The following is a 26,060-nucleotide window of genomic DNA, read 5'->3' as shown; positions in this document are numbered from 1 at the left end:
GAAAAATAAATATTCAAAAGGATCAGCGTTGACCTTGATATAATATGTGTCTTCAAATTTATTACCTATATCTAATTACAAACACAGTCTCTCTTGTTTAAACAATGATTGGCAGCTCGGCCGCATTGGTTGTACCAAACATTGATTTGCTAGATGCAGAGCCATTGTTAACATTGCAGTAACAATTTTTAAGATAGAAAAATAAACAATGATTACAAATGAGAGCATTCATCTAGGCACTCTTTCATGTGTAGATCTCATGCCCCTGACAATGGATGACATAAAAGACACTTCCTAATGACCTCTGTACAACCAACACTTGAACAATACTTTGCCTGATCTGAATACACCATTCAAAAACTTGTCAATGAGGTACAGCATTGTTCACATCTCTATTTTGTGAGTTGTCCAAAAGCATTTGGATACCAAAATAACATTGTGGTACCCCATAGACAGAATAGCTTAAAAAGGGTGCAACCAACAGCCCAAACCCCCATCCCATGTGTCTACATTTTATAGGCCTCTGCTGATCCCATTTTTAATTTCCTTACCTTCCTGTCTCTCGCTCCTCGTTTCTCACGCTCGCCTAATTACCGCGTAAGATGCGTAATCACGGCGTGCACCTTTTAAACACTCCGCGTATTTATTAAACCCCGCCCTCGTCACCTTTGCTAGGCCCCTAATCAATGTGTTTAGGAAATATGGCGTTAACTGTGTATGTTCTGGATGCGCTCGAAGATTCTCCGCGTAACCTACGTAAACACGTTGTTTGCATTCTCTACACTCCGCGTATGTATTAAACGCCGCCCTCTTCTCCGCCCATGGCGTAACAATTCATCTTTTCCCCGCCCATAATCTCTGTGGGAAAGGAAAGATGGCGATGTCACACGAGCGGGCACGATGCTCTCATGCCACAAGTGAAGGGACAGAGGCAGGGACGTCCCGATCAAGGCAAAGAAGATATAAAGCCACTAATATGCGGTTCCAGGAAATGGTGGAGTTAGTTTCCATCATGCGGAGGAAGGACTATGATGGTGAATTAGGGCCATACAAGACCCCTAACCGGCGAAAGGCACATATTATGGACAAGGTGGCGAGGAGAATGCAGAGGATGTTTGGGATCACCAGGTCCAAGGAACAGCTGAGGAAACGCTGGTCAGACTTAAAATTGAGGGAGCCACATCAGATGAAGAAGATCCTTAAAATTCTGCGTAAAAGTAAGTAAATATATTTTGGGGTTGGGGGGGGGGGGGTTGATAGTCTGCAATAATGTGTTGCCATGTATATTTCACCATCTGTCTCCTTGGCCTGCTTGTAATTTTAAAGACATGTTGTCATTTATTTTTTATGACATAAATAACTACATATTTACAAATAGTGTTCTTAGTAAACCACGTAACATCACATAGTTTCTCAGAAAGGCTCGGTTATTCCAGGAACAACACACCTGGACATGGCTCACTGGCCAAAAACTTTGTTTGTAAACATTGTGTAAAAGCTAGTTCTAAAAAATAGAATTAGGAGAATGGGAAAGGCAAACAGGATTCATTCTAAAAACAGTGGTAATAAAGCAGATGTTTTCACATCTGCAATGCACAGCACCTGTGTCTCCCCAAATCAAAAATGGGTTTTGGTAGGGTCTCCCAAAAATACAGTTTAGGGGGGACATCCATGTGTGTCACTTTGCTAAAAAGGGGCAGGATCAGAGCTTGCCATAGAAGTAATTGCAAAATGTAGGTTTGGTGAAAGATAAAAGTAACTAAATGAAAGCCTCTTCTAAGCAATGTGTGCGATTTATGCTCTCCAATATCTGTGTGCTGATGAGTCTACATTTTTTTTCTTGTTATTTAAGGGGAAAGAAGTCGCCAGCATTTGGAGGAGGCAGAGAGGGCCAGACAAGGCCAAAATCTTCCATCTCAACATGTGGAGGAGGAGGAGGATGTGGAAGGAGAAGAGGATGTGGAAGGAGAAGAGGATGTGGAAGGAGAAGAGGATGTGGAAGGAGAAGAGGATGTGGAAGGAGAAGAGGATGTGGAAGGAGAGGAGGAAGGAAGAAAGGATGAAGGAAGAGAGGAGGAAGAAGTAATTTTGGACTTAGAATTTATAGCAGATGAAGGGCAAGTGGCGGAAGAACAATTTGGCGAATTGAAAGAAGGTGGATTGATGGATGAAGGAGGAGTCGAAGATGATGGGGAAGTGGTGGAAGAAGGAGGAGTGATAGAAGATGATGGGGAGGTGGTGGAAGAAGTGATAGAAGATGTCGAAGAGGTGGAAAGGAGAAGCCCATCAGGTCAGTGTCACCCTAGCTTGATTACAAAAAACATATGTAGATAGGCCTCATCCAAAAATAAATTTGTAAATGACCATTTTTTTTGTTTTTAGGGGAGGAGGATGGTGTGTCAATATTTTCACGTGCAAGTGCTGCTATAATTATTCAACAGGTAATGGAGTGCAGCACTGAAATGCACAATATGCGTGAAAGGATGGTTGTCATGGAACAGAATGTAACAAATGTCCTTTTGGAATGCAGCACGGAAATGGACAATATGCGGCAAAGAATGATGGTCATCGAATCTAATTTCAAAAATATTATTGACATGATGGGCCGTGTCAAAGACTGAAACACCCCCCGCCCATCCCCCGCCCCCACAACCATTTTTACTGTTTTAATAATGAATACGCCAAAATTTGAAGATACACACACAGTGTGCCAACATGTGCTATCTGCCATCACAGAATATCTAGTGTCTGTGCTTTGTGGGTCCAACCCCCTCCTCCATCCTCAAGTAGTTGAGAGGAAGGGTTTGCTCCCACAAAACACAGACATTGATCACCCATGATGTCAGATAGCACATGTGGCCATTTGTCTGTTGAACCAATGACATTTGGCGAGTTTGCACTGAATGTGTGTATCTTCAAATTTTGGCGTGTTCCAGTGTGAAAGCACACCATGACTGACTGCTGTTGTGAATTTTTATATTTTTATAATTTTATTTTTTTACTTTTTGACCATGTTGTACATTTTTGGATACTATAAAGTTTAGACCATAAAGAATAAATACTGATAAAAATTCAAAATATATATATATAGAATTATAAATCTCTCTAATCACTGAATTTAGTGAAGTCGAGATTTGACTCCTAAATCTCCACAACAAATATTCGTATTTAAAAACACACCAAAAAATTAAAAAAAAAAAAAATAATTTAAATAAAAAATATGCCGAGAAGAAAAAATACAAAGGCGGTAAACACCCCACCAAAAATATTCTATATATATATATATATATATATATATATATATATATATGTAAACAATAAATCAAACTATATTTGATAAACAAAACTGTGAACTTGTTAAAAAATGTATAATCTTCATAATATTTTTTGTTGAATTACCTGAAAAAAAAAAAAAAAAAAAAAAATTATTGTAGACTCCTAAGTATAAAAGCAGGGAGTAATGAAAAAAATATAAAATAATTTTTGGGGTCATGAACAAGCAAAAATTAAAAAACTTGACCTACAAATTTTCTAATGGAGTTGCTTCTTATTTCTAGACTCAATACCCTGTTTGTAGATGAGTGAATACTGTGCAAAATGTGGTTAATTACTAAAAGTGGAGAAATCAATTATGCAGTAAAATGGCAGAAGTTAGTTAGAGAACCAGGAAGACAGATAAAAAGAGAAAAAGCATTAATGACAAACAACTGTATAAAGTCCAATGGTCTAATTATTTATTATTTGTGAGAATATTCCTTTCTTTGGGGGCCGAATTAGAAAGAAATATGATCTGGCATAGCAATGGCCCCCCGACCCATGAAGTACTCAACATATTTGTCGCGTACCTCACAAGCTGATTGGGGGGCCAAGCCAGCGCGACCAGTGTCCAGCCCGGGAAGGGGATCTGAGGGTAGTCTTGCCTCAGAACCGATGTCGGGTAGGTACGTCTGGGAGTGCCTGCGTAAAAAGTTGTGCAAAATGCAGCAGGCAAATACAACGGTGTCCAATTTATATTCCGCCAGATGTATCGATGTCCTGAACAGGCGGAACCGGTTGGTGAGTATCCCAAAGGCATTCTCGACTACCCTCCGAGCCCTGGCCAACCGAAAATTAAACACACTCCTCTCTGAGGTGAGGGTCCTCTGGGGAAAAGGCCGCATGAGGTGAGGACCAAGCCCGAAAGCCTCGTCCGCTAGGAACACAAACGGAAGTCCTTCCACATTCTCTTCATCTGGTGGCAATGCCAGACCACCAGCTTGGAGACGATCATAGAAATCAGTCCGTGCGAACACTCCCCCATCAGACATCCGGCCATTCTTCCCCACGTCCACATATAGAAACTCATACTGTGCCGACACCACCGCCATCAACACAATACTATGATAACCCTTGTAATTATAATAGTAGGACCCCGAGTGGGGTGGGGGCACAATGCGGACGTGTTTCTCATCTATTGCTCCACCGCAGTTTGGAAAATCCCACCGCTGGGCAAATTGGGAAGCCACAGACTGCCATTCCTGTGGTGTGGAGGGTAGCTGTGGGGACAAACAAAAAAAGAGATTTAGTACTTTGGCACAAAAACATCCTACAAGCATCCTTGTGAAAATTCACAGTATTAAAATTGCATTTGAAAAATGTGCATGGAGAATTTGGGGAATGAAATATATAGGGCCACTTAATTAAGAGACTCCACAGCCCTCTGATGGGGACTAAAAAAGTTTGAAGGGGGGGGGGGGGACACAAAAACCAAAAATTAGAGTTTTAAAAAATGGAAAGGTGGGTTTGTCCCTAGGATAGCATGCTAGACAGGTTAATATTGGAGTTAGTTTCCATCATGCGGAGGAAGGACTATGATGGTGAATTAGGGCCATACAAGACCCCTAACCGGCGAAAGGCACATATTATGGACAAGGTGGCGAGGAGAATGCAGAGGATGTTTGGGATCACCAGGTCCAAGGAACAGCTGAGGAAACGCTGGTCAGACTTAAAATTGAGGGAGCCACATCAGATGAAGAAGATCCTTAAAATTCTGCGTAAAAGTAAGTAAATATATTTTGGGGTTGGGGGGGGGGGGGGTTGATAGTCTGCAATAATGTGTTGCCATGTATATTTCACCATCTGCCTCCTTGGCCTGCTTGTAATTTTAAAGACATGTTGTCATTTATTTTTTATGACATAAATAACTACATATTTACAAATAGTGTTCTTAGTAAACCACGTAACATCACATAGTTTCTCAGAAAGGCTCGGTTATTCCAGGAACAACACACCTGGACATGGCTCACTGGCCAAAAACTTTGTTTGTAAACATTGTGTAAAAGCTAGTTCTAAAAAATAGAATTAGGAGAATGGGAAAGGCAAACAGGATTCATTCTAAAAACAGTGGTAATAAAGCAGATGTTTTCACATCTGCAATGCACAGCACCTGTGTCTCCCCAAATCAAAAATGGGTTTTGGTAGGGTCTCCCAAAAATACAGTTTAGGGGGGACATCCATGTGTGTCACTTTGCTAAAAAGGGGCAGGATCAGAGCTTGCCATAGAAGTAATTGCAAAATGTAGGTTTGGTGAAAGATAAAAGTAACTAAATGAAAGCCTCTTCTAAGCAATGTGTGCGATTTATGCTCTCCAATATCTGTGTGCTGATGAGTCTACATTTTTTTTCTTGTTATTTAAGGGGAAAGAAGTCGCCAGCATTTGGAGGAGGCAGAGAGGGCCAGACAAGGCCAAAATCTTCCATCTCAACATGTGGAGGAGGAGGAGGATGTGGAAGGAGAAGAGGATGTGGAAGGAGAAGAGGATGTGGAAGGAGAAGAGGATGTGGAAGGAGAAGAGGATGTGGAAGGAGAGGAGGAAGAAAGAAAGGATGAAGGAAGAGAGGAGGAAGAAGTAATTTTGGACTTAGAATTTATAGCAGATGAAGGGCAAGTGGCGGAAGAACAATTTGGCGAATTGAAAGAAGGTGGATTGATGGATGAAGGAGGAGTCGAAGATGATGGGGAAGTGGTGGAAGAAGGAGGAGTGATAGAAGATGATGGGGAGGTGGTGGAAGAAGGAGGAGTGATAGAAGATGTCGAAGAGGTGGAAAGGAGAAGCCCATCAGGTCAGTGTCACCCTAGCTTGATTACAAAAAACATATGTAGATAGGCCTCATCCAAAAATAAATTTGTAAATGACCATTTTTTTTGTTTTTAGGGGAGGAGGATGGTGTGTCAATATTTTCACGTGCAAGTGCTGCTATAATTATTCAACAGGTAATGGAGTGCAGCACTGAAATGCACAATATGCGTGAAAGGATGGTTGTCATGGAACAGAATGTAACAAATGTCCTTTTGGAATGCAGCACGGAAATGGACAATATGCGGCAAAGAATGATGGTCATCGAATCTAATTTCAAAAATATTATTGACATGATGGGCCGTGTCAAAGACTGAAACACCCCCCGCCCATCCCCCGCCCCCACAACCATTTTTACTGTTTTAATAATGAATACGCCAAAATTTGAAGATACACACACAGTGTGCCAACATGTGCTATCTGCCATCACAGAATATCTAGTGTCTGTGCTTTGTGGGTCCAACCCCCTCCTCCATCCTCAAGTAGTTGAGAGGAAGGGTTTGCTCCCACAAAACACAGACATTGATCACCCATGATGTCAGATAGCACATGTGGCCATTTGTCTGTTGAACCAATGACATTTGGCGAGTTTGCACTGAATGTGTGTATCTTCAAATTTTGGCGTGTTCCAGTGTGAAAGCACACCATGACTGACTGCTGTTGTGAATTTTTATATTTTTATAATTTAATTTTTTTACTTTTTGACCATGTTGTACATTTTTGGATACTATAAAGTTTAGACCATAAAGAATAAACACTGATAAAAATTCAAAATATATATATATAGAATTATAAATCTCTCTAATCACTGAATTTAGTGAAGTCGAGATTTGACTCCTAAATCTCCACAACAAATATTCGTATTTAAAAACACACCAAAAAATTAAAAAAAAAAAAAAAAATTTAAATAAAAAATATGCCGAGAAGAAAAAATACAAAGGCGGTAAACACCCCACCAAAAATATTCTATATATATATATATATATATATATATATATATATATGTAAACAATAAATCAAACTATATTTGATAAACAAAACTGTGAACTTGTTAAAAAATGTATAATCTTCATAATATTTTTTGTTGAATTACCTGAAAAAAAAAAAAAAAAAAAAATTATTGTAGACTCCTAAGTACAAAAGCAGGGAGTAATGAAAAAAATATAAAATAATTTTTGGGGTCATGAACAAGCAAAAATTAAAAAACTTGACCTACAAATTTTCTAATGGAGTTGCTTCTTATTTCTAGACTCAATACCCTGTTTGTAGATGAGTGAATACTGTGCAAAATGTGGTTAATTACTAAAAGTGGAGAAATCAATTATGCAGTAAAATGGCAGAAGTTAGTTAGAGAACCAGGAAGACAGATAAAAAGAGAAAAAGCATTAATGACAAACAACTGTATAAAGTCCAATGGTCTAATTATTTATTATTTGTGAGAATATTCCTTTCTTTGGGGGCCGAATTAGAAAGAAATATGATCTGGCATAGCAATGGCCCCCCGACCCATGAAGTACTCAACATATTTGTCGCGTACCTCACGAGCTGATTGGGGGGCCAAGCCAGCGCGACCAGTGTCCAGCCCGGGAAGGGGATCTGAGGGTAGTCTTGCCTCAGAACCGATGTCGGGTAGGTACGTCTGGGAGTGCCTGCGTAAAAAGTTGTGCAAAATGCAGCAGGCAAATACAACGGTGTCCAATTTATATTCCGCCAGATGTATCGATGTCCTGAACAGGCGGAACCGGTTGGTGAGTATCCCAAAGGCATTCTCGACTACCCTCCGAGCCCTGGCCAACCGAAAATTAAACACACTCCTCTCTGAGGTGAGGGTCCTCTGGGGAAAAGGCCGCATGAGGTGAGGACCAAGCCCGAAAGCCTCGTCCGCTAGGAACACAAACGGAAGTCCTTCCACATTCTCTTCATCTGGTGGCAATGCCAGACCACCAGCTTGGAGACGATCATAGAAATCAGTCCGTGCGAACACTCCCCCATCAGACATCCGGCCATTCTTCCCCACGTCCACATATAGAAACTCATACTGTGCCGACACCACCGCCATCAACACAATACTATGATAACCCTTGTAATTATAATAGTAGGACCCCGAGTGGGGTGGGGGCACAATGCGGACGTGTTTCTCATCTATTGCTCCACCGCAGTTTGGAAAATCCCACCGCTGGGCAAATTGGGAAGCCACAGACTGCCATTCCTGTGGTGTGGAGGGTAGCTGTGGGGACAAACAAAAAAAGAGATTTAGTACTTTGGCACAAAAACATCCTACAAGCATCCTTGTGAAAATTCACAGTATTAAAATTGCATTTGAAAAATGTGCATGGAGAATTTGGGGAATGAAATATATAGGGCCACTTAATTAAGAGACTCCACAGCCCTCTGATGGGGACTAAAAAAGTTTGAAGGGGGGGGGGGGACACAAAAACCAAAAATTAGAGTTTTAAAAAATGGAAAGGTGGGTTTGTCCCTAGGATAGCATGCTAGACAGGTTAATATTGGGTAAGGGACAAATATGCAGGTAGGTCAAGAATAAAACATGTAAAGCTTATATCAACATGCATAGGGAGAAAAGGGAACGTTAGTTAAACACACAGCATATCTGGGAAATTAAAAATAAAGTTAGTTGGCCACATTATTACAGCCAGGAAACTTACCTTAATATACTCCTCATGCAGAACTTTAATGATGGCAGCACACGTGTCCGGTATGATGACCCCAAGCGCCTGCGGAGAGATGCCTGTCGAGAACTTGAGGTCCTGCAGGCTCCTCCCAGTCGCCAGGTACCGCAACGTGGCAATAAGCCTCTGCTCGGCCGTGATGGCTTGGCGCATCACAGTGTCCTGCCTCGTGATATAGGGGGACAGAAGTTCCAGCATTCCTAAAGTCATTAGGATTATTCTCCTGGAGTTCCCTAAGCAGAGGCATATGTGAGAACTAGTCACGCTGGCGCAACCAATTCTTGGTCCAGAAACGCCTCCGCCCCCTGTTTCTGGCCAAAGTACTGGAAAAATGAACATATCCAGCAGCCATCCCATAAACAGCACCAACTCGCGAAAATTGACGCTGCTGCTCCATCATGGCTTCAAACCGGCCGGCTGGTCAGTCAAGAACACACTCAAACAGAAAGCACTCGCAAATCCAGCACTACCTGCGACAAACGCGTGACAAACAGATACGAGCGCACAGGATGCAACTGCAAAAGCAGAAACAACCTGCTAGCCTATAGCCGAATGACAACTACGTTACCGCAAGCACACGCACTGAACCCGTGAATACACGCTGTCAAAGCCTGGAGACCGAGAAGCGCGAATCAGCTCTAACCAAACCTTCACTAACACGAGCAAACCCGTAACTAGCAAAGGAGGAACAGAGGGCGGCGCCATTAAGTTTGGTCTTCCCCTTTATAGTGACGTCGTACGTAGTTTACGTGCACGCGTTCCGGTACGACGGTAATTTGGTCCGCTGGTGTGTACAAGCCAGCGGAACCAAACAAAAATCAGCCTTGTACGCCGGAAACTGTCCGGCAGACAGTTTTCAGCGCACAGATCCGGTCGTGAGTACAAGGCCTTACAGTCTGTAGTATATTGCCCTTTAAGTCCCAATTGGGGGAATTTCTATGTTGTTACTGATGTGAGGGAGACCCCCCTGTTCGGTCGATTGATAAGTCCCTGCACTTACCCAACTAGGTCGCAGGCTTCCTCCAGGTGGCAGGAGATGGCTTCACCCTGCGTCTCCTCCATCCTCGGCTTCACGGCGACGCAACTTTTTTTGCGTCTACTCCCTCTCCCATCCTCGATGGCCATTGAGATCGCTTCTCTTCTCGGCCAATCGGGTCTCAGGACCCACTGCCTGGGCCGGGAGGAGAATCAGGAAGATGATAGCGAATATTAATTCACGATTGTCACACAAATGGGTGGACTCGGGGGGCAGTACTCTTCTTTAAATCACGTGATTCTAAAAAAAAATAAAAAAATTGGAATACATGTGTCTGGTGCCCTGTATGTAAATTAGGGGCCGGGCGCATGGTTTTGGGGGGCGTCGCCCCTGCACCCTGTATGGACGGGCCGACACTGGTGGCATTTTCATAGAATTCCTCAAAACTTTATGCATTTATTATAAAAGTCTACAGATCTGTCCAAAATGAGGGACAACTGAGAAGAGATAAGGGAGAGAGTAATTTGGTTCCAAATAAGGAACAGTCCCTCCAAATAAGGTATATTTGGGAGATATACCCATGGTCTGAAGGTAGCCTGCTTATAGTGCCTTGCGAAAGTATTCGGCCCCCTTGAACTTTGCGACCTTTTGCCACATTTCCGGCTTCAAACATAAAGATATAAAACTGTAATTTTTTTGGAAGAATCAACAAGTGGGACACAATCATGAAGTGGAACGAAATTTATTGGATATTTCAAACTTTTTTAACAAATAAAAAACTGAAAAATTGGGCGTGCAAAATTATTCAGCCCCTTTCCTTTAGTGCAGCAAACTCTCTCCAGAAGTTCAGTGAGGATCTCTGAATGATCCAATGTTGACCTAAATGACGAATGATGATAAATAGAATGCACCTGTGTGTAATCAAGTCTCCGTATAAATGCACCTGCACTGTGATAGTCTCAGAGGTCCGTTTAAAGAGCAGAGAGCATCATGAAGAACAAGGAACACACCAGGCAGGTCCGAGATACTGTTGTGGAGAAGTTTAAAGCCGGATTTGGATACAAAAAGATTTCCCAAGCTTTCAACATCCCAAGGAGCACTGTGCAAGCGATAATATTGAAATGGAAGGAGTATCAGACCACTGCAAATCTACGAAGACCTGGCCGTCCCTCTAAACTTTCAGCTCATACAAGGAGAAGACTGATCAGAGATGCAGCCAAGAGGCCCATGATCACTCTGGATAAACTGCAGAGATCTACAGCTGAGGTGGGAGACTCTGTCCATAGGACAACAATCAGTTGTATACTGCACAAATCTGGCCTTTATGGAAGAGTGGCAAGAAGAAAGCCATTTCTTAAAGATATCCATAAAAAGTGACGTTTAAAGTTTGCCACAAGCCACCTGGGAGACACACCAAACATGTGGAAGAAGGTGCTTTGGTCAGATGAAACCAAAATCTAACTTTTTGGCAACAATGCAAAACATTATGTTTGGCGTAAAAGCAACACAGCTCATCACCCTGAACACACCATCCCCACTGTCAAACATGGTGGTGGCAGCATCATGGTTTGGGCCTGCTTTTCTTCAGCAGGGACAGGGAAGATGGTTAAAATTGATGGGAAGATGGATGGAGCCAAATAGAGGACCATTCTGGAAGAAAACCTGATGGAGTCTGCAAAAGACCTGAGACTGGGACAGAAATTTGTCTTCCAACAAGACAATGATCCAAAACATAAAGCAAAATCTACAATGGAATGGTTCACAAATAAACATATCCAGATGTTAGAATGGTCAAGTCAAAGTCCAGACCTGAATCCAATCGAGAATCTGTGGAAAGAACTGAAAACTGCTGTTCACAAACGCTCTCCATCCAACCTCACTGAGCTCGAGCGGTTTTGCAAGGAGGAATGGGCAAAAATTTCAGTCTCTCGATGTGCAAAACTGATAGAGACATACCCCAAGCGACTTACAGCTGTAATCGCAGCAAAAGGTGGCGCTACAAAGTATTAACTTAAGGGGGCTGAATAATTTTGCACGCCCAATTTTTCAGTTTTTTATTTGTTAAAAAAGTTTGAAATATCCCATAAATTTCGTTCCACTTCATGATTGTGTCCCACTTGTTGATTCTTCAAAAAAAATTACAGTTTTATATCTTTATGTTTAAAGCCTGAAATGTGGCAAAAGGTTGCAAAGTTCAAGGGGGCCGAATACTCTCGCAAGGCACTGTATAACCCCATGGTTTGTTAATACAAGTCCTGTGTCCAAGATCACATTTTTTTTTTTGTGAAAAGACTAAATTCTATATACTGCTCCTTGGTAAGAGTACCAGAGGTTTATAATAAGCAATAATGACAATACATTTCTGCTCCTGGGGGAATGATTTTCAGGTGCACGCCTAATCTGTGTACACCAGTAATCTGTCAGCCTCTGTTGAGCCTCCAATAATGGCTGATTACAGAGATAACAGACTGCAGATACAATGTCAATACAACATGAATCTCCCAGTTGTCCATCTTCTGTCTTCAGTCCGGTTTGCATTTTAGCAGTTGGGTTCTGTCTGTTTGTTTCATATTATGGTTCATGTTTACAAAACACAGACTGTTACCCTCCGTTGTAGAATGCTGGAACGCTCAGCTGTGAGAAATTATTGTGGCATAAAAACTAATTAGCACTAATTAAAGACGATTCCTCTGCTTGTCATGAGCAAGTGTGCTGGCAGAGCGAACGACAGATATATTGTACAGCCGCTGACCTGATTTAAACCTCTCGTCGGAGTGAAAGTGCCGCCTCAGCCATCAGCAGCCAAATCTGCACCACTGAGGATAATTCCAAACTGCTGAAGAAAATTCCAAGCAATTGAATAATTCTGAACACTGACGATGATTCCCAGCCGCCAAGGACAATTCTAAACTTCAAGTGCAATCTCACACCATCAAGGATGATTCAAAACCATTGAGGAGCATTCTGAGCCATCGAGGATGATGCCGAGGCATTGGGGATAATTTCAGCCATAGAGAATGGCTCTGAGCAACTAAAGAAAGGTTCCAAGCCACAAAAGCCAATTCTGAGACATTGAGAATAATTCTGGGCCACTGAGGATAATTCTAAACCACCGAAGAACATGTGCAAGCCACAAGGGATTTTTCCCAGATGCCAAGCATGATTCTGAGCTGCCAAGGACACTTACAGAAACACCATGAGATAATGTTGAGCTATTGAGCACAATTCTGAGCCACTGAGGGCAATTTTAAACCCCAAGGACGATTTTGAACTTCTAAGGATGATTCTTAAATGAAGGACAATTCTGAACCACCAAGGACAATTTGAAGCCACTGAGAATAATTCCGACACATCAAGAATGATTCTAAGCCACAGACAAATGTCCCAGCTACTGTCACGAATGTCACATCTACTTCAGTGCAGGTGGTCAGACACGATATCAGCCCCCTTTCCCTTAAAGGGGTTGTAAAGGTTCGTTTTTTATTTTCTAAATAGGTTACTTTAAGCTAGTGCATTGTTGGTTCACTTACCTTTTCCTTCGATTTCCCTTCTAAATGTTTTTTTTCTTTGTCTGAATTTCTCACTTTCTGTTCCTCCTCAGTAAGGTGTTCAGTAAGCTGTTCTACAAGAATTTCCACCGCTCAGATGATGGTGGAAAGCTTTTACTGAGGAGAAACAGGAAGTGAGAAATTCAAACAAAGAAAAAGGACATTTAGAAGGGAAATCGAAGGGAAAGGTTAGTGAACCAACAACGCACTAGCTTAAAGGAACTAATTTAGAAAATAAAAGACAAACCTTTACAACCCCTTGTAAGGCCTACGGGTACTTGGTTGCCCCCAGGTCTTACACTATACACAATGCTATAGTGCCTGGGCTGGCTACCACAATAGGGCAGACACGAACAGAGCAAACAGACTACTTGCAGTTTAGCAGACAGATAGCAAGGTTCTAAGATGGTCCAGGTAATAAGGCAAGCTGAGTTCAGGGAATAGTCCAATATCCGATCCAATGACAGTCTAGGTAAGAAGGCAGGCTGAGTTCAGGGAATAGTCCATATCCGATCCGGGCCATACACAGGGAAATCCAACTGCAAAGCAAGGCAGACAAATGGGATACTTGAACAGGAACAATACAGGTAACTGTCTCTATCACAAGCAAGGAATAGAGTGTTCGGTTTGGTTATATCAGGTGACTAATCAGATCAATCATCTTGTAGGTGAACACAGACAGGGGAAAAGCAACAGCCAACACCCGGGTGCTGGAATGAGGAACAGGGGCACCAAGTGATCATGACAGCTACAGCAGAAAACTCTGGAAAAAAAATGGTGTGCTTGGTAATCACAGGTTATATAACACAAAACTAAATTTTTCACACAGCACTGCAATATCTGGCACTCAATCGCCATGACATTGCACAATTATAATGCTTACCAAAAAACACTGCATCATATCGCAATGCCATCTTCCTTTTCTGCCTCATTGTTAAAGGCAAATGTCTAAATACCTGAGTGATACACTTAAGTGATAAATGTTTTACCTGCCGGTCAGCTACTACTAATGCTAGAAGGGACTGTCCACTAACTTTACTACTACTGACTGAGTGCCTTTGGAGTATCCCATGCCAAGTCCCCCTTCCTAGTTAAAATTCTGCAAGCAATAAACGTAAAAAGAAAAATCTATAGAATGCTTATTGGAGCTAGAATAAATGGACTGTTGCTTGGGTGACTGTACTGTTTGGGAGAGTACCAGTTTATCTCAGCGGCCCCTGCGGGTGTAGCGCAAAACATTGCTGCTCAGTAACATGCCTCTGCCTGTCCCAAGCAGAAGGTGATAATGCTAGAGCCGGTTCACACTGGGGCTACTTGCGATCCGACTTCATGTCGCCTCAAGTCGCGCTGTAGAGAAAAACAATGGAAGTGAATGGGAGCGGTGTTAATACACACGACTCAAGGCGATCCGACTTCAGAAAGGGTTCCTGTACTACTTCAATCCGACTTGTAGGCGATTTGTACCCATTGATTTCAATGGAAGTCGCCTCAGAAGTCGGATCACTGTCTTAACTGAAGCGACTTTCCAGGAAGATAATATACATTTCTCAGGCAAACCTCTCCTGGGGGGTGCTGACTTCTTACCTCTTCTCCCATGCAGCCAGCGAGTTGAGAAGCTGGGTGAGGGGCCAAAAAATTACTTCTCACCAGGCAGGGCCTCTAGTCATTTTGGGGGCCCTCCGCAGCCTTGCGGGGCCCTAAGCAGCTTGCATTGTGAGCCTATAGGGCGGATCGGCCCTGCCTACAGATGATCAATAGGGATTAGATCTGGGGACATGCTTGGGCAGTCCATCACCTTTACCCTCAGCTTCTTTAGCAAGTCAGTGGTCATCTTGGAGGTGTGTTTGGGGTTGTTATCATGTTGGAATACTGCCCTGTGGCCCAGTCTCCGAAGGGAGGGGATCATGCTCTGCTTTAGTATGTCACACTACATGTTGGCATTCATGGTTCCCTTAATATACGCTGTTTACGTAAGGCGTTTTTCCGGCGTAAAGATAAACCACCAAAAAGATGGCGCAGCCCATGCAAGGTATGGACGACAGAACAACCGTCGTATATTACATCGTTTGCTTAAGCGTACGTGAATGGGGCTGGGCGTAGGTTACGTTCACGTCGAAAGCAATGAGTATTTGCGATGTGATTCTGAGCATACGCGCGCATGCGCCGTACCAACGGCCCTCATTTACATGGGGTCACGGTTAATTTTAATGAAGCCCGCCCACTACATGCCTACTTTGAATTAGGCGGGGTTACGCCGGGCCATTTGCGCTACGTCGATGTAACATAGGGAGCAAGTGCTTTGTGAATACAGTACTTGCCTCACTATGTTACGTCAGCGTAGTGCAAATGGGATGCGCTACGCCGGCATAAAGATACGCCGCCATACGTGAATCTGGCTATATGACTTTTGCGCAAACCAATCAATATACGCTTATTTTGATATTTTTTTTTTTTTTAAATATGTAGAAGAATATGTATCGGCCTAAACTGTGGGAAAAAAATATTTTTTTATAGATTTTTGGGGGATATTTATTATAGCAAAAAGTAAAAAATATTGCATTCTTTTTAAAATTGTCACTGCAGAGGTGATCAAATACCACCAAAAGAAAGCTCTATTTGTGGGAAAAAAAGGATGTAAATTTTGTTTGGGAGCTACGTCGCACGACCGCGCACTTGTCAGTTAAAGCGACGCAGTGCCGAATCTCAAAAAGTGCTCTGGTAAGGAAGGGGGTAGATTTTTCCGGGGCTGAAGTGGCTAAGGAAAGTTAACTTAGCTGCAGAAAACCAAACATAAGGGTTTTCTTTATACATTGCTTATAGGGTTTGTTTTGCGCCGGTGACACACATTACCCAGTCCTATGCACATGCAACAATACATAACTTAAGCTCACACCAAAATCTTTCTATGAAAAGCAAGACACTGACATAGTACTCAAACAAAAAGTCGTTCGAAATTAGTTAGGTCAATAAGGGACTTTTAAATGGTCGGACATGTGATTTTTATACTTGCTCCTCCAAACGTTTAAACTTCTACAGGTGTCAGGCCAGCATTAGTATGTACAGTACAATCCTGTCTGTACAACATTTACAGTCAGTAGTGGCTCATTTACACCAGAATGTAGTGAGGCACAGGGCATGTGTTTTTGTGCATTGAGACATGTTTCGGTGTACTGCACTAGGCTATCTATTCTAAAGGAATAGGCTGTGATGCACCTAAAAAAAAGAATAGGTCATGCTGCATTTTCTTTCAACACAGTGCACCATAATCCTTGCACCCTGTTACATAATGAAAGGGGTCCCCATCAGACCACAGGGGGCTGTTGTGGAAGGCTACGAGACTTACCTCCAAAATTGACTCCTTCCCTGTTCACAATCACTGGAATACAACTAAATAAACATTGGATTAATTTTATTATTTATTGGAGAAAAGTTTTCAAGGCAGCAATCATGTCGCAATCAGCTATTGAATTTTTGGATGTGAAGATCAATCATACCAGATGTGGACAAAGAGCGAGGCGGGCAAAAGACTCTGACCGTATCTGTTCAGCAGTGGGATGTGACGATATCCTGAAATGAAAATTGTCACCTTCAGTCTCATCATTAAATTAAGAATGACAGTCCTGAGAGATATTATGGTAGTAAGGAGTTAGGAAAACTTTTCAGAGACATTGTTAATTACTGTGGACATATTTCTCCATATTCAGACCAGCAGACCAGTGCAATTCCAAAATCAGATCATATATCTGTTTATCAGATTAGTTTGAAATCAGTAGCCAGCTCTGGATATTCGACTCATTATGGATTTAATCCTTAATGCTCTTCCAAGAGTGTCATTACTGCTGAATGTAAAATAAGCCGGCTGTGTGCACAGGAATAATGAGTATGATGTGTATTAGTTGAGTGTTACCTTTACTAATGCAGGTCACAGGCAGAGTGTACTGGCCCACAAATTTATTCCCAACCACTGGAATGTGGTCCTGCAAGCAGAATCGAATCATTGCCAACTCCGGAACCTTAATGGCGAAGAGGAAAGACTTGTTCCACTGAGGGTTAAAGGCTGCAGAGGCAAACATAGCACATCAGTGCACATACAGTATATTAACAATATGATTAAACATTAATATAGCTCTGACATATTCTGTAGTGCTGTACAGAGAACACTGAGCCAGTTGCATCAGTATTTACACCAGAAGAGCTTACAGTCACCGCAGTCATACGCTGTATTTAATTTACATTCATATACTGTAGCTCTGCCATATACCACAATGCTATACAGAAAACACATATGCCCTGTACAAATGATCGAAAATTCTGACAGCAAAGTCCGATGTGAGCTTTTGAACGGAAATTCCGACCGTGTGTATGCTCCATCGGACTTTTGCTGTCGGAATTTCCGCCAACAAAAGATTGAGAGCTGGTTCTCAAATTTTCCGATGGAAAATCCGATCGTCTGTTGCAATTCCGACACACAAAATTCAGACGCATGCTGCTCGGAAACAATTTGTTGCATGCTCGGAAGCATGGAACTTAATTTTCTCGGCTCGTCGTAGTGTTGTACATCACCGCGTTCTTGACGGTTGAAAGTTCAGAGAACTTGTGTGACCGTGTATATGCAAGCCAAGCTTGAGCAGAATTCCGTCGGAAAAACCATCCAAGGTTTTTCCAATGGAAAATCCGATCATGTGTACACGGCATAAGCCATTCATACGAGTCTCTGCACCAAAAGAGCTTACACTCTGTTTTCCCCCTGCAGTCATACACTATTATAATTATACATTTATATAGCTCTGAGAACACTGAGCCAGTTTCCATAGTCTCTGCACAGGAGGCTCTTAAGCCCAGTACACACAATGAGATTATGGGACGAATGATGTCCGTTCTTTTTTGCATGCTAGTTTCCATATCGAAAGCGAATAGGTTACTAAAGTACAAAAATTCTCATACGACATAAAAAAAATTTGGAAGTGATGTAATGTATTTGTATTGTATTTTCAGACAAAAACAGTGCTGATTAAATGAAAATTGTACGATCTGGTATAGTAGGAGAAAAAAAATTGTGTTTGTCCCTTTGGAAAATTTCGGATAAAAGTTGTGTACTAACCTTCAGATTATCGTACGATCGCACTGAATTTTTCGTAGGTCTTCTCATCGTGTGTACGAGGCTTTACCCTCTAATATCCTATTATATAGAGTCAGCATTTAATTAGTAAGAACATTAACAACAACTAACCATTATTTTTTGCGACCCGGGTCTTTTTGCTGCATTGGTCAGGTGGTACTCCATGGATCTCCAAAGTCACAACTGGGTTGGCTGTGTTGGTTTTCGATAATTTGCTTGGAGGAAGAAGAAACCCACTAATCACCTGGGAAAAATTAAATGACTAAATGATCACAAACCATTGCTAACAAGAGACCAAAGGCAACCAGAGAGCACTGATGACCAAAGACCTCTGCAGCCCGCTACGTGTAGCTGGCTTAAGACCACTGGTGACCAGAGACCACAGGTGACCAGAAAGTGCTATTGATGAGAGACTAGATCACAAGAAATCGTAGGCATCCAGGGAGCACTGCTCACCTGTTGTGACCAGGAGCTCTAATAACTAAAGTCCATTGGTGACCAAATAATATTGCTGACCTATAACATTATAATGATGGGAAAGAAGGGTGGATCACCTTAATATGGAGGTAAAATGGTCTGTGAGTTAGAAGATTATTTGGATCAAATGTGCAATCTAAATCACAAAGGAAATCCGGCTTTAGAACATATCCGCATCTGCCATTATCCTGGAACCTTCCATCCTGCAGATCCATTGGGACTCCTGGACTCTGCATATTCAATGCAACTGAGGGGTAAACAGAAGGAGAGAAAAGGAAGGAAAGGGAGAATATGGGGGGGGGGGGGGGGGAGAGATCAGAAATATGCAAGTTTGATATCATCCTCATGTGTGATATACAGTATTATTTTAGCGAGTTTCCTAGAGGAGGAGACGGTGGCATTCGGATAATCTGCAGAAATTCAGGGTGTCCCCAACATCTGTCCTCTTCTCCATACTTAGTTGGCTGATAGGAAAATCTATACATTATCTATCCTCCCCATACAAATACACTTTCAGCCCCATAAAAACACATACTGTATATGTGACACTTACCCATCTGACAGCCAACATTCCAGAATTCCTGAGGCTGTAGGTTAGAGGAATCAATTCGAGATGCCTTGGGATAGATTCTGGTTAGAAAATTCTTGGTATGATAGATAAAGTCCTGAGCTGGGTAAGAAATGGAGTTTGTGTTATTATGGGTGAAAGAGACAATGGACACGAGGTCTACATGTCATAAAGGGGGTACACTGAGTCTACCTAAACTGTCTATACACTAAAAGATTTTTGCACAAACATTCTAATGAAAATTCTCAGAACATTTGATGATTTTAATGTTTTTCAAAAGTATTTCAAAATTTAATTTGCTTTTAATATTTGATTTTGGAACAAATTGAATTTCCTAAACGAAAAATCAAATACACTGGTAGAAAATTGAAAACAAACATCAATTTGACTCCGCTAATGATTAGAAAATCCAATGAAAATTCTTAAAATGAAAACATTTCAGCAAGTGTTACTACTGTATGGCCGCGTACACATGATCGGTTAAACCGACGAGAAGGGTCTGATGGACCGTTTTCATCGGTCCAAACTGATCGTGTGTGGGCCCCATCGGTTATTTATCCATAGGTTAAAAAAAAACAATCTTGTTTTAAATTTAACCGATGGATACCTAACAGATAGGAAAAAAAAACTATCGTTTGTAGGCACGTCCATGCATGCTCAGAATCAAGTCGACGCATGCTTGGAAGCATTGAACTTCGTTTTTTTAGCAGGTCGTTGTGTTTTACGTTACCGCGTTCTGACACAATCGTTTTTTATAACCGATGGTGTGTAGGCACGACTGACCATCAGTCAGCTTCATCGGTTAACCGATGAAAACGGTCCATCAGACCGTTTTCATCGGATGGACCGATAGTGTTTACAGGGCTTAAGGCTAGCTTTAGCAAAAGTTTGAAATGTTTGAAATTCTTTATCAGCCAACTGTATCTGGCTGATCTGTCTGACAGTTTCTTCCCTCCCTCCTGTAAACTGACCACGGTTTATTATGGCTGCTGAGCCCTGACACCATGGTCAGTTAACGTGCCTCTGTCACCTTGCACTGTATCCGTCTCTCTGGCATAATGGATGGTATCATAACTCATAGGCAGCAACTATCATGGCTCTGGCTGGCTCTGTCACAGTGTATCACATAACAAGGCTGTTGGGTGCTGATTTTGTTAACTTATTGGTCATAATTTAACAAAATCAGCACCCAGCAGCCATTTTATGTAACACACTGTGACAGAGCCATGATAGAGTGCCTTCTGCCTGTGAGTTATCATAATGCTGATGATGTTAACCAGTTGCTGAACGCCTGATAGAAGATTTACTGCTACAGGGTGTTCGCGCTGCGCAGGATCATGTATATACGTGATCCTGCATTTCTGGGTATGGGAGCCAATAAGAGGCTCCAGCGGACTCGATGTCCACCGTACCCACTGATCGTTATGTGCATAGGCAGAACGGTGGTCTGCCTATGTAAACAAGGCAAATCGCCGTTCTGTCTGTATGGAAGACATTGATCCCCCACAGTAATAAAACACTTGTTAGGCACACATTAACCCTTTGATTGCCCTAGATGTTATCCCCTTCACAGCCAGTGTCTTTAGTACAGTGCATATTCTTAGCACTGATCACTGTATTAGTGTCACTGGTTCCCACAAAATGTCACTTAGTCCGAATTGAGCTGGCAAAATCGCAGTCCCACTATGAATTGCTGATTGCCACCATTACTAGTAAAAAAAAAAAAAATATGTCCCCGTGTTTCATTTTAAAAATCTGGTCACCTTACCTTAGAGTACACCAGACTGCATTTATGATTTGTGGCCAGCCAGCTAGATCTAGGTGAAGTGGTGACTCCCTCTAGTGGTGACCAGTGTTATTGTAGGTTTTGACAATAGTTTGACAGCTGGCTTTACCTGTCCAAAGCAAGTCCTGCCCTCATTTCCTTGAGAACCAAGCAAGGTCCAGGCCTGGGTTATCTAGTTTACATGGGCTTGTGTTCTTGACATCTGGTGATAGCCATGGAATATTAGAGTGCACATGCTGTTGTACAGCTGTAACCTGTGTCTGGACTGGGGAACTTTGGATTCTCGTTACAATCTGCCAGTGTGCTGGCTTATTTCTGAGCATGGGCGACAGACAACGATACCTTGTATGTCAACCAGCATCCCTTGTACCCTTGGTAACGCTGTTAGTGACATAGCCTTATATAATTTATGTTTTCATTTTATAGCGCAAGAGATGGCGGAGAAATGGCAGAGAGTCAAAAGCCAGAATTTCATCCTCTGAGCTGCCATGAAAATGTAATTCTGTTTATTTCATGCATGGAGTCTGCATTGACCCAAAATTGTGTGCAAAATATTCAGCTTCTAAAACTACAAAACCCTGAAAACCGCAGGAAGAGAATTGATCGGCAGAAGACGCATTACTGCCCACAGCAACATAATAATGTATAAATTGACTTGGTTGTCAGGGAAATCACAGAGAGGACTCTTCAAACTCCATAGTCCCTTTGTTGTCTCCCCCAGAATACCTGAGTGCCGGACCAGCTGCTGCGCCTTTCTCTCGGACACTGAATTATTTTCATAGAATTTCTGGTAGGATTGGGAATGCTGGAAACTGACAAACTTCTTCGCTTTGATGTAATTGACCAGATCTGACAGCGTTGGTGCGATCTCCTTACTTTTACCCTGACAGGACAAAACCAAATTGATCAATAACTGATAATGACACGTGATTGTAAATTGTCATAAGTTATACTTCTATAGATAACTCCTAGGCGTTAAACGGTGCCATCCATGATCAGTGCATGGCATTGAGTACACCTAGTTCAGCAGCTATCTCCACTTTAGTTTCGATGAAAAAACCTGATCAGGATATGAGGCGATCATCTCTGGGATACTTCAGACCTATAACAGGTCATGGAACGGCATTGTGGGTAGATTGACAGAGTGGGGGGGGGGGGTGCTTAGTGGGGGATCAATCACTACATTTTGAGACAAAATTAGCCACACACAGACAGTTATACCCCAGTTCGGACAACAGCACCCTGAGGCATATGCATACAGATTAGATGGTTCTGTGGAGAAAAGTGGACTATCATTGTGAGAGAAATGTCCACTTCCACCCAAACTGTTTTGTATAAAGTGTTGAAGGGACAGAACTCCTATCAGGTTTTATGGTTGTGTGTGTCTTCATTGAGAGGATTCTAGGCTGGACAGAAAGTGATGAGAGATCTCTCTAATGGCGACACAGTTTACAACAAGACCCCTGCATGTCTCCAGACCTAAACCCTATTGAGCAACTGTGGGGCATCCTTAAACCAAAGGTGGAGGAGCGCAAGGTCTCTAATATCCACCAGCTCTGTGACACTCCCACCACCATGCTTGACTGTAGGCAAGACACACTTGTCTTTGTACTCCTCACCTGGTTGCTGCCACACACACTTGACACCATCTGAACCAGATAAGTTTATCTTGGTCTTATCAGACCACAGGACATGGTTCCAGTAATCCATGTACTTAGTCTGCTTGTCTTCAGCAAACTGTTTGCAGGCTTTTTTGTGGTTTCCTTCTGGAACAACAGCCATGCAGACCAATTTGATGCATTGTGCGGCGTATGGTCTGAGCACTGACAGGCTTACCCCCACCCCATCAACCTCAGCAATGAAGCACTCATACGTCTATTTCCCAATGCCAACCTCAGGATATGACGCTGAGCACGTGCACTCGACCATGTCGATGGCCTGTTTTGAGTGGAACCTGTCCTGTTAAATCGCTGTATGGTCTTGGCCACCATGCTGCAGCTCAGTTTCAGGGTCTTGGCAATATTCGTATTGCTTAGGGCAGGGGTCTTAAAGCGGAGGTCCGCCAAATTTTTTTTGTTAAAGCCAGCAGCTACAAATACTGCAGCTGCTGACTTTTAAAATATGGACACTTACCTGTCCAGCGCGCCCGCAATGTCGGCACCCGAGGCCGACGCGTGCCTCAGTCCTCGGATGCTGCCGCCTCCATCTTCGCTAAGGAAATCAGCCTTGCGGCTTAATTTCCCAGTTCCCTACTGCGCATGCGCGAGTCACGCTGCTCAATCAAAATGGTCCCTCCTGTCTTCTATCTCCCAGAAGATAGTGGGGGGGGACAGGAAGTGGCATAGATTATCCGCAGATTCTGTGGATATCTATGCCCGGCAGTGGGTGCAAATACCTGTATTATACCCCCTCCTCCCTGAAAGGTGCCAAATATAACACCGGAGGGGGAGGGTTCCAAAAAGCAGAGGTTCACTCCATTTTAAACTGGTGGCCCTCCAGTTTGTAACTGCCAGCCTTGCAATGCCTCATGGGACTTGTAGTTTAGAAACAGCTGGAGGGCCACCAGTGTGAGATCCCTGGCCCAGGGCATCTTTATGTAGAGCAACAATTCTTTTTTTTTTCAGATCCTCAGAGAGTTCTTTGCCATGAGGTGCCATGAGGTGCCATGTTGAACTTTCAGTGACCAGTATGAGAGAGTGAGAGTGATAACACCAAATTTAACAAACCTGCTCCCCATTCACACCTGAGACCTTGTAACACTAATGAGTCGCATGACACAATGACACCGGGGAGAGAAAATGGCTAATTGGACCCAATTTGGACATTTTAATCGATATTAATGGCTGTGTAGAGTTATTTTGAGGGGACAGCAAATTTATAGTGTTATACAAGCTGTACACTCACTACTTTACATTGTAGCAAAGTGTAATTTCTTCAGTGTTGTCACATGAAAAGATATAATAAAATATTTACAAAAATGTGAGGGGTGTACTCACTTTTTTTGAGGGGGTCTGTCCCCTGCTAACCAATCCATTGGGGATTGGTCAGGACCCTCAGAATATTCCACCCAGCTTCTCCTAGACTCCTCCCAACTTCTTCTGGAACCTTCTCCAAGTTTCTAGCAGGGAGGAGTCACCAGAGATGTTGCTGCTGAGTCATCCAGCCCTCCCTGAGTCACTCAACCCTGACCCAGAAAAACACACATGCTTGGCTGAGTTTACCTACACTAACGGAAATCCTATCCCTAGCACTTTAGCCACGTTAGGGGGTGATACAGATAGCAGATGTATCCCATGTACTATACATCAGTTGACCTTGGCATTCTTCACTTCTGTGAAGAGGAAAGTGTCACTGCGTGATTTATTCACTTGTGTATGCAGTTACTGAGCTCTGTACGTGACAGGATCAAAGGAGAGCTTGATAAACACGTGAAATGGAGCTGAGAGCTCCACCTGCTGGGTGAATGTACGAAAACAGACTATTCATATTTACTATGTATTATTTATCCAACAAAAAATATATTTTTCTTTTTAAAACATTTTTCTGAGTAAAATAAATGAAGAGAATCTGTACAAAACCTTTACACATCTTGAGACTTTTATAAAAAAAAAAAAGAGGACAGGAGGCGGAGTCCATGGGACCATAGGGACCTACCGCATTTAATGCGTAATATGTCGATAACCTGATGCCTGCACAACTAATTGACATGGGACTAGTGGACGACATGTAGACCTTTGGCATAAGTTGGGTGCGGCATACGCCCACCCCTGTCTATGTATGTATGTCCATGTTGTCGTTGACTTGATTGTACTGACGCTGTGGTTCATGTGGACCCATTTCCTGTTTTGAATAAATAAAAAAAAAAAAAAAAAAAAACCTTTACACATTACTTCTGAGCAATGCCATACGTCCTTTTTAGGATCTCCTACTTAATGGAGGTAAAACCTTACATGGTGAGATGTGTGATGGGGAAGATTATCACATCGTCCCCCTTGAACGCCATTAATTGCTACAAGATGCCAATTTGTCAAAGTGGCTAATTGAATCAGCAGGAACATGGTATAGCTAACATTATATGTAACCCATGGTGGTGCAATGACACCATGACATGCAATATGGGATGTAGGATCTAGGTTTCTATAAGGATAGAGTGTTCATCATCTCTTATAAACACTTTGGGCCAGATCCACAAAGAAGTTACGTCGGTGTATCTATTGATACGCCGCGTAACTTCTAGGATGTGCCGGCATATCTTTGTTTTGTATCCACAAAACCAGATACGCCTGAATGTGGGCTAGATCCGACTGACGTACGTCTTAGTACGCCGTCGGATCTTAGGTGCATATTTACGCTGGCCGCTAGGTGGCGCTTCCGTTGATTTCCGTGTAGAGTATGCAAATTAGCTAGATACGCCGATTCTCAGAACGTACATCCGCCCGGCGAATTTTTTTACGTCGTTTACGTAAGGCTTTTTTCGGCGTAACGTTACCCCTGCCTTATGAGGCGTACGCAATGTTAAGTATGAACGTCGGGACAGCGTCAAATTTTCCGTCGTTTACGTCATTTGCGTAAAACGTTCACGAATAGGGCTTTGCGTAAGTTACGTTCACGTCGTCTAGGCATTGAGCGGGCGTAATTTAATTTGCGTAATTTAATTTGAAAATTCAACGTGATACTGAGCATGCGCGCGCATGTGCCGTTCGAAAAAAGCGTCATTTACGTGGGGTCATGCTTAGTTTACATAAAACACGCCCCCCTCTTCCTCATTTGATTTAGGCGCG

General features: G+C 42.5%; 1 protein-coding gene across 1 annotated transcript in view; it reads right to left on the bottom strand.

Moving 5' to 3' along the window:
• Positions 1–16,688: 16,688 nt before the first annotated feature.
• Positions 16,689–26,060, bottom strand: part of PLCZ1 (phospholipase C zeta 1) — a 44,691-nt gene continuing 35,319 nt past the window's right edge. Inside the window, exons 5-10 of the mRNA XM_040341682.1 lie at positions 22,006–22,162; positions 19,479–19,595; positions 19,003–19,172; positions 18,560–18,692; positions 17,237–17,386; positions 16,689–16,896 (exon numbers count right to left, since the gene is read on the bottom strand). Coding sequence (XP_040197616.1) covers positions 16,814–16,896; positions 17,237–17,386; positions 18,560–18,692; positions 19,003–19,172; positions 19,479–19,595; positions 22,006–22,162 — 810 coding nt within the window. The 3' untranslated portion in view covers positions 16,689–16,813. The remainder of the gene's footprint in view (positions 16,897–17,236; positions 17,387–18,559; positions 18,693–19,002; positions 19,173–19,478; positions 19,596–22,005; positions 22,163–26,060) is intronic.

The sequence above is a fragment of the Rana temporaria genome, chromosome 3, assembly GCF_905171775.1.
Source record: "Rana temporaria chromosome 3, aRanTem1.1, whole genome shotgun sequence".
Classification (NCBI taxonomy): domain Eukaryota; kingdom Metazoa; phylum Chordata; class Amphibia; order Anura; family Ranidae; genus Rana; species Rana temporaria.
This window is presented reverse-complemented; position numbering and strand designations above follow the sequence as displayed.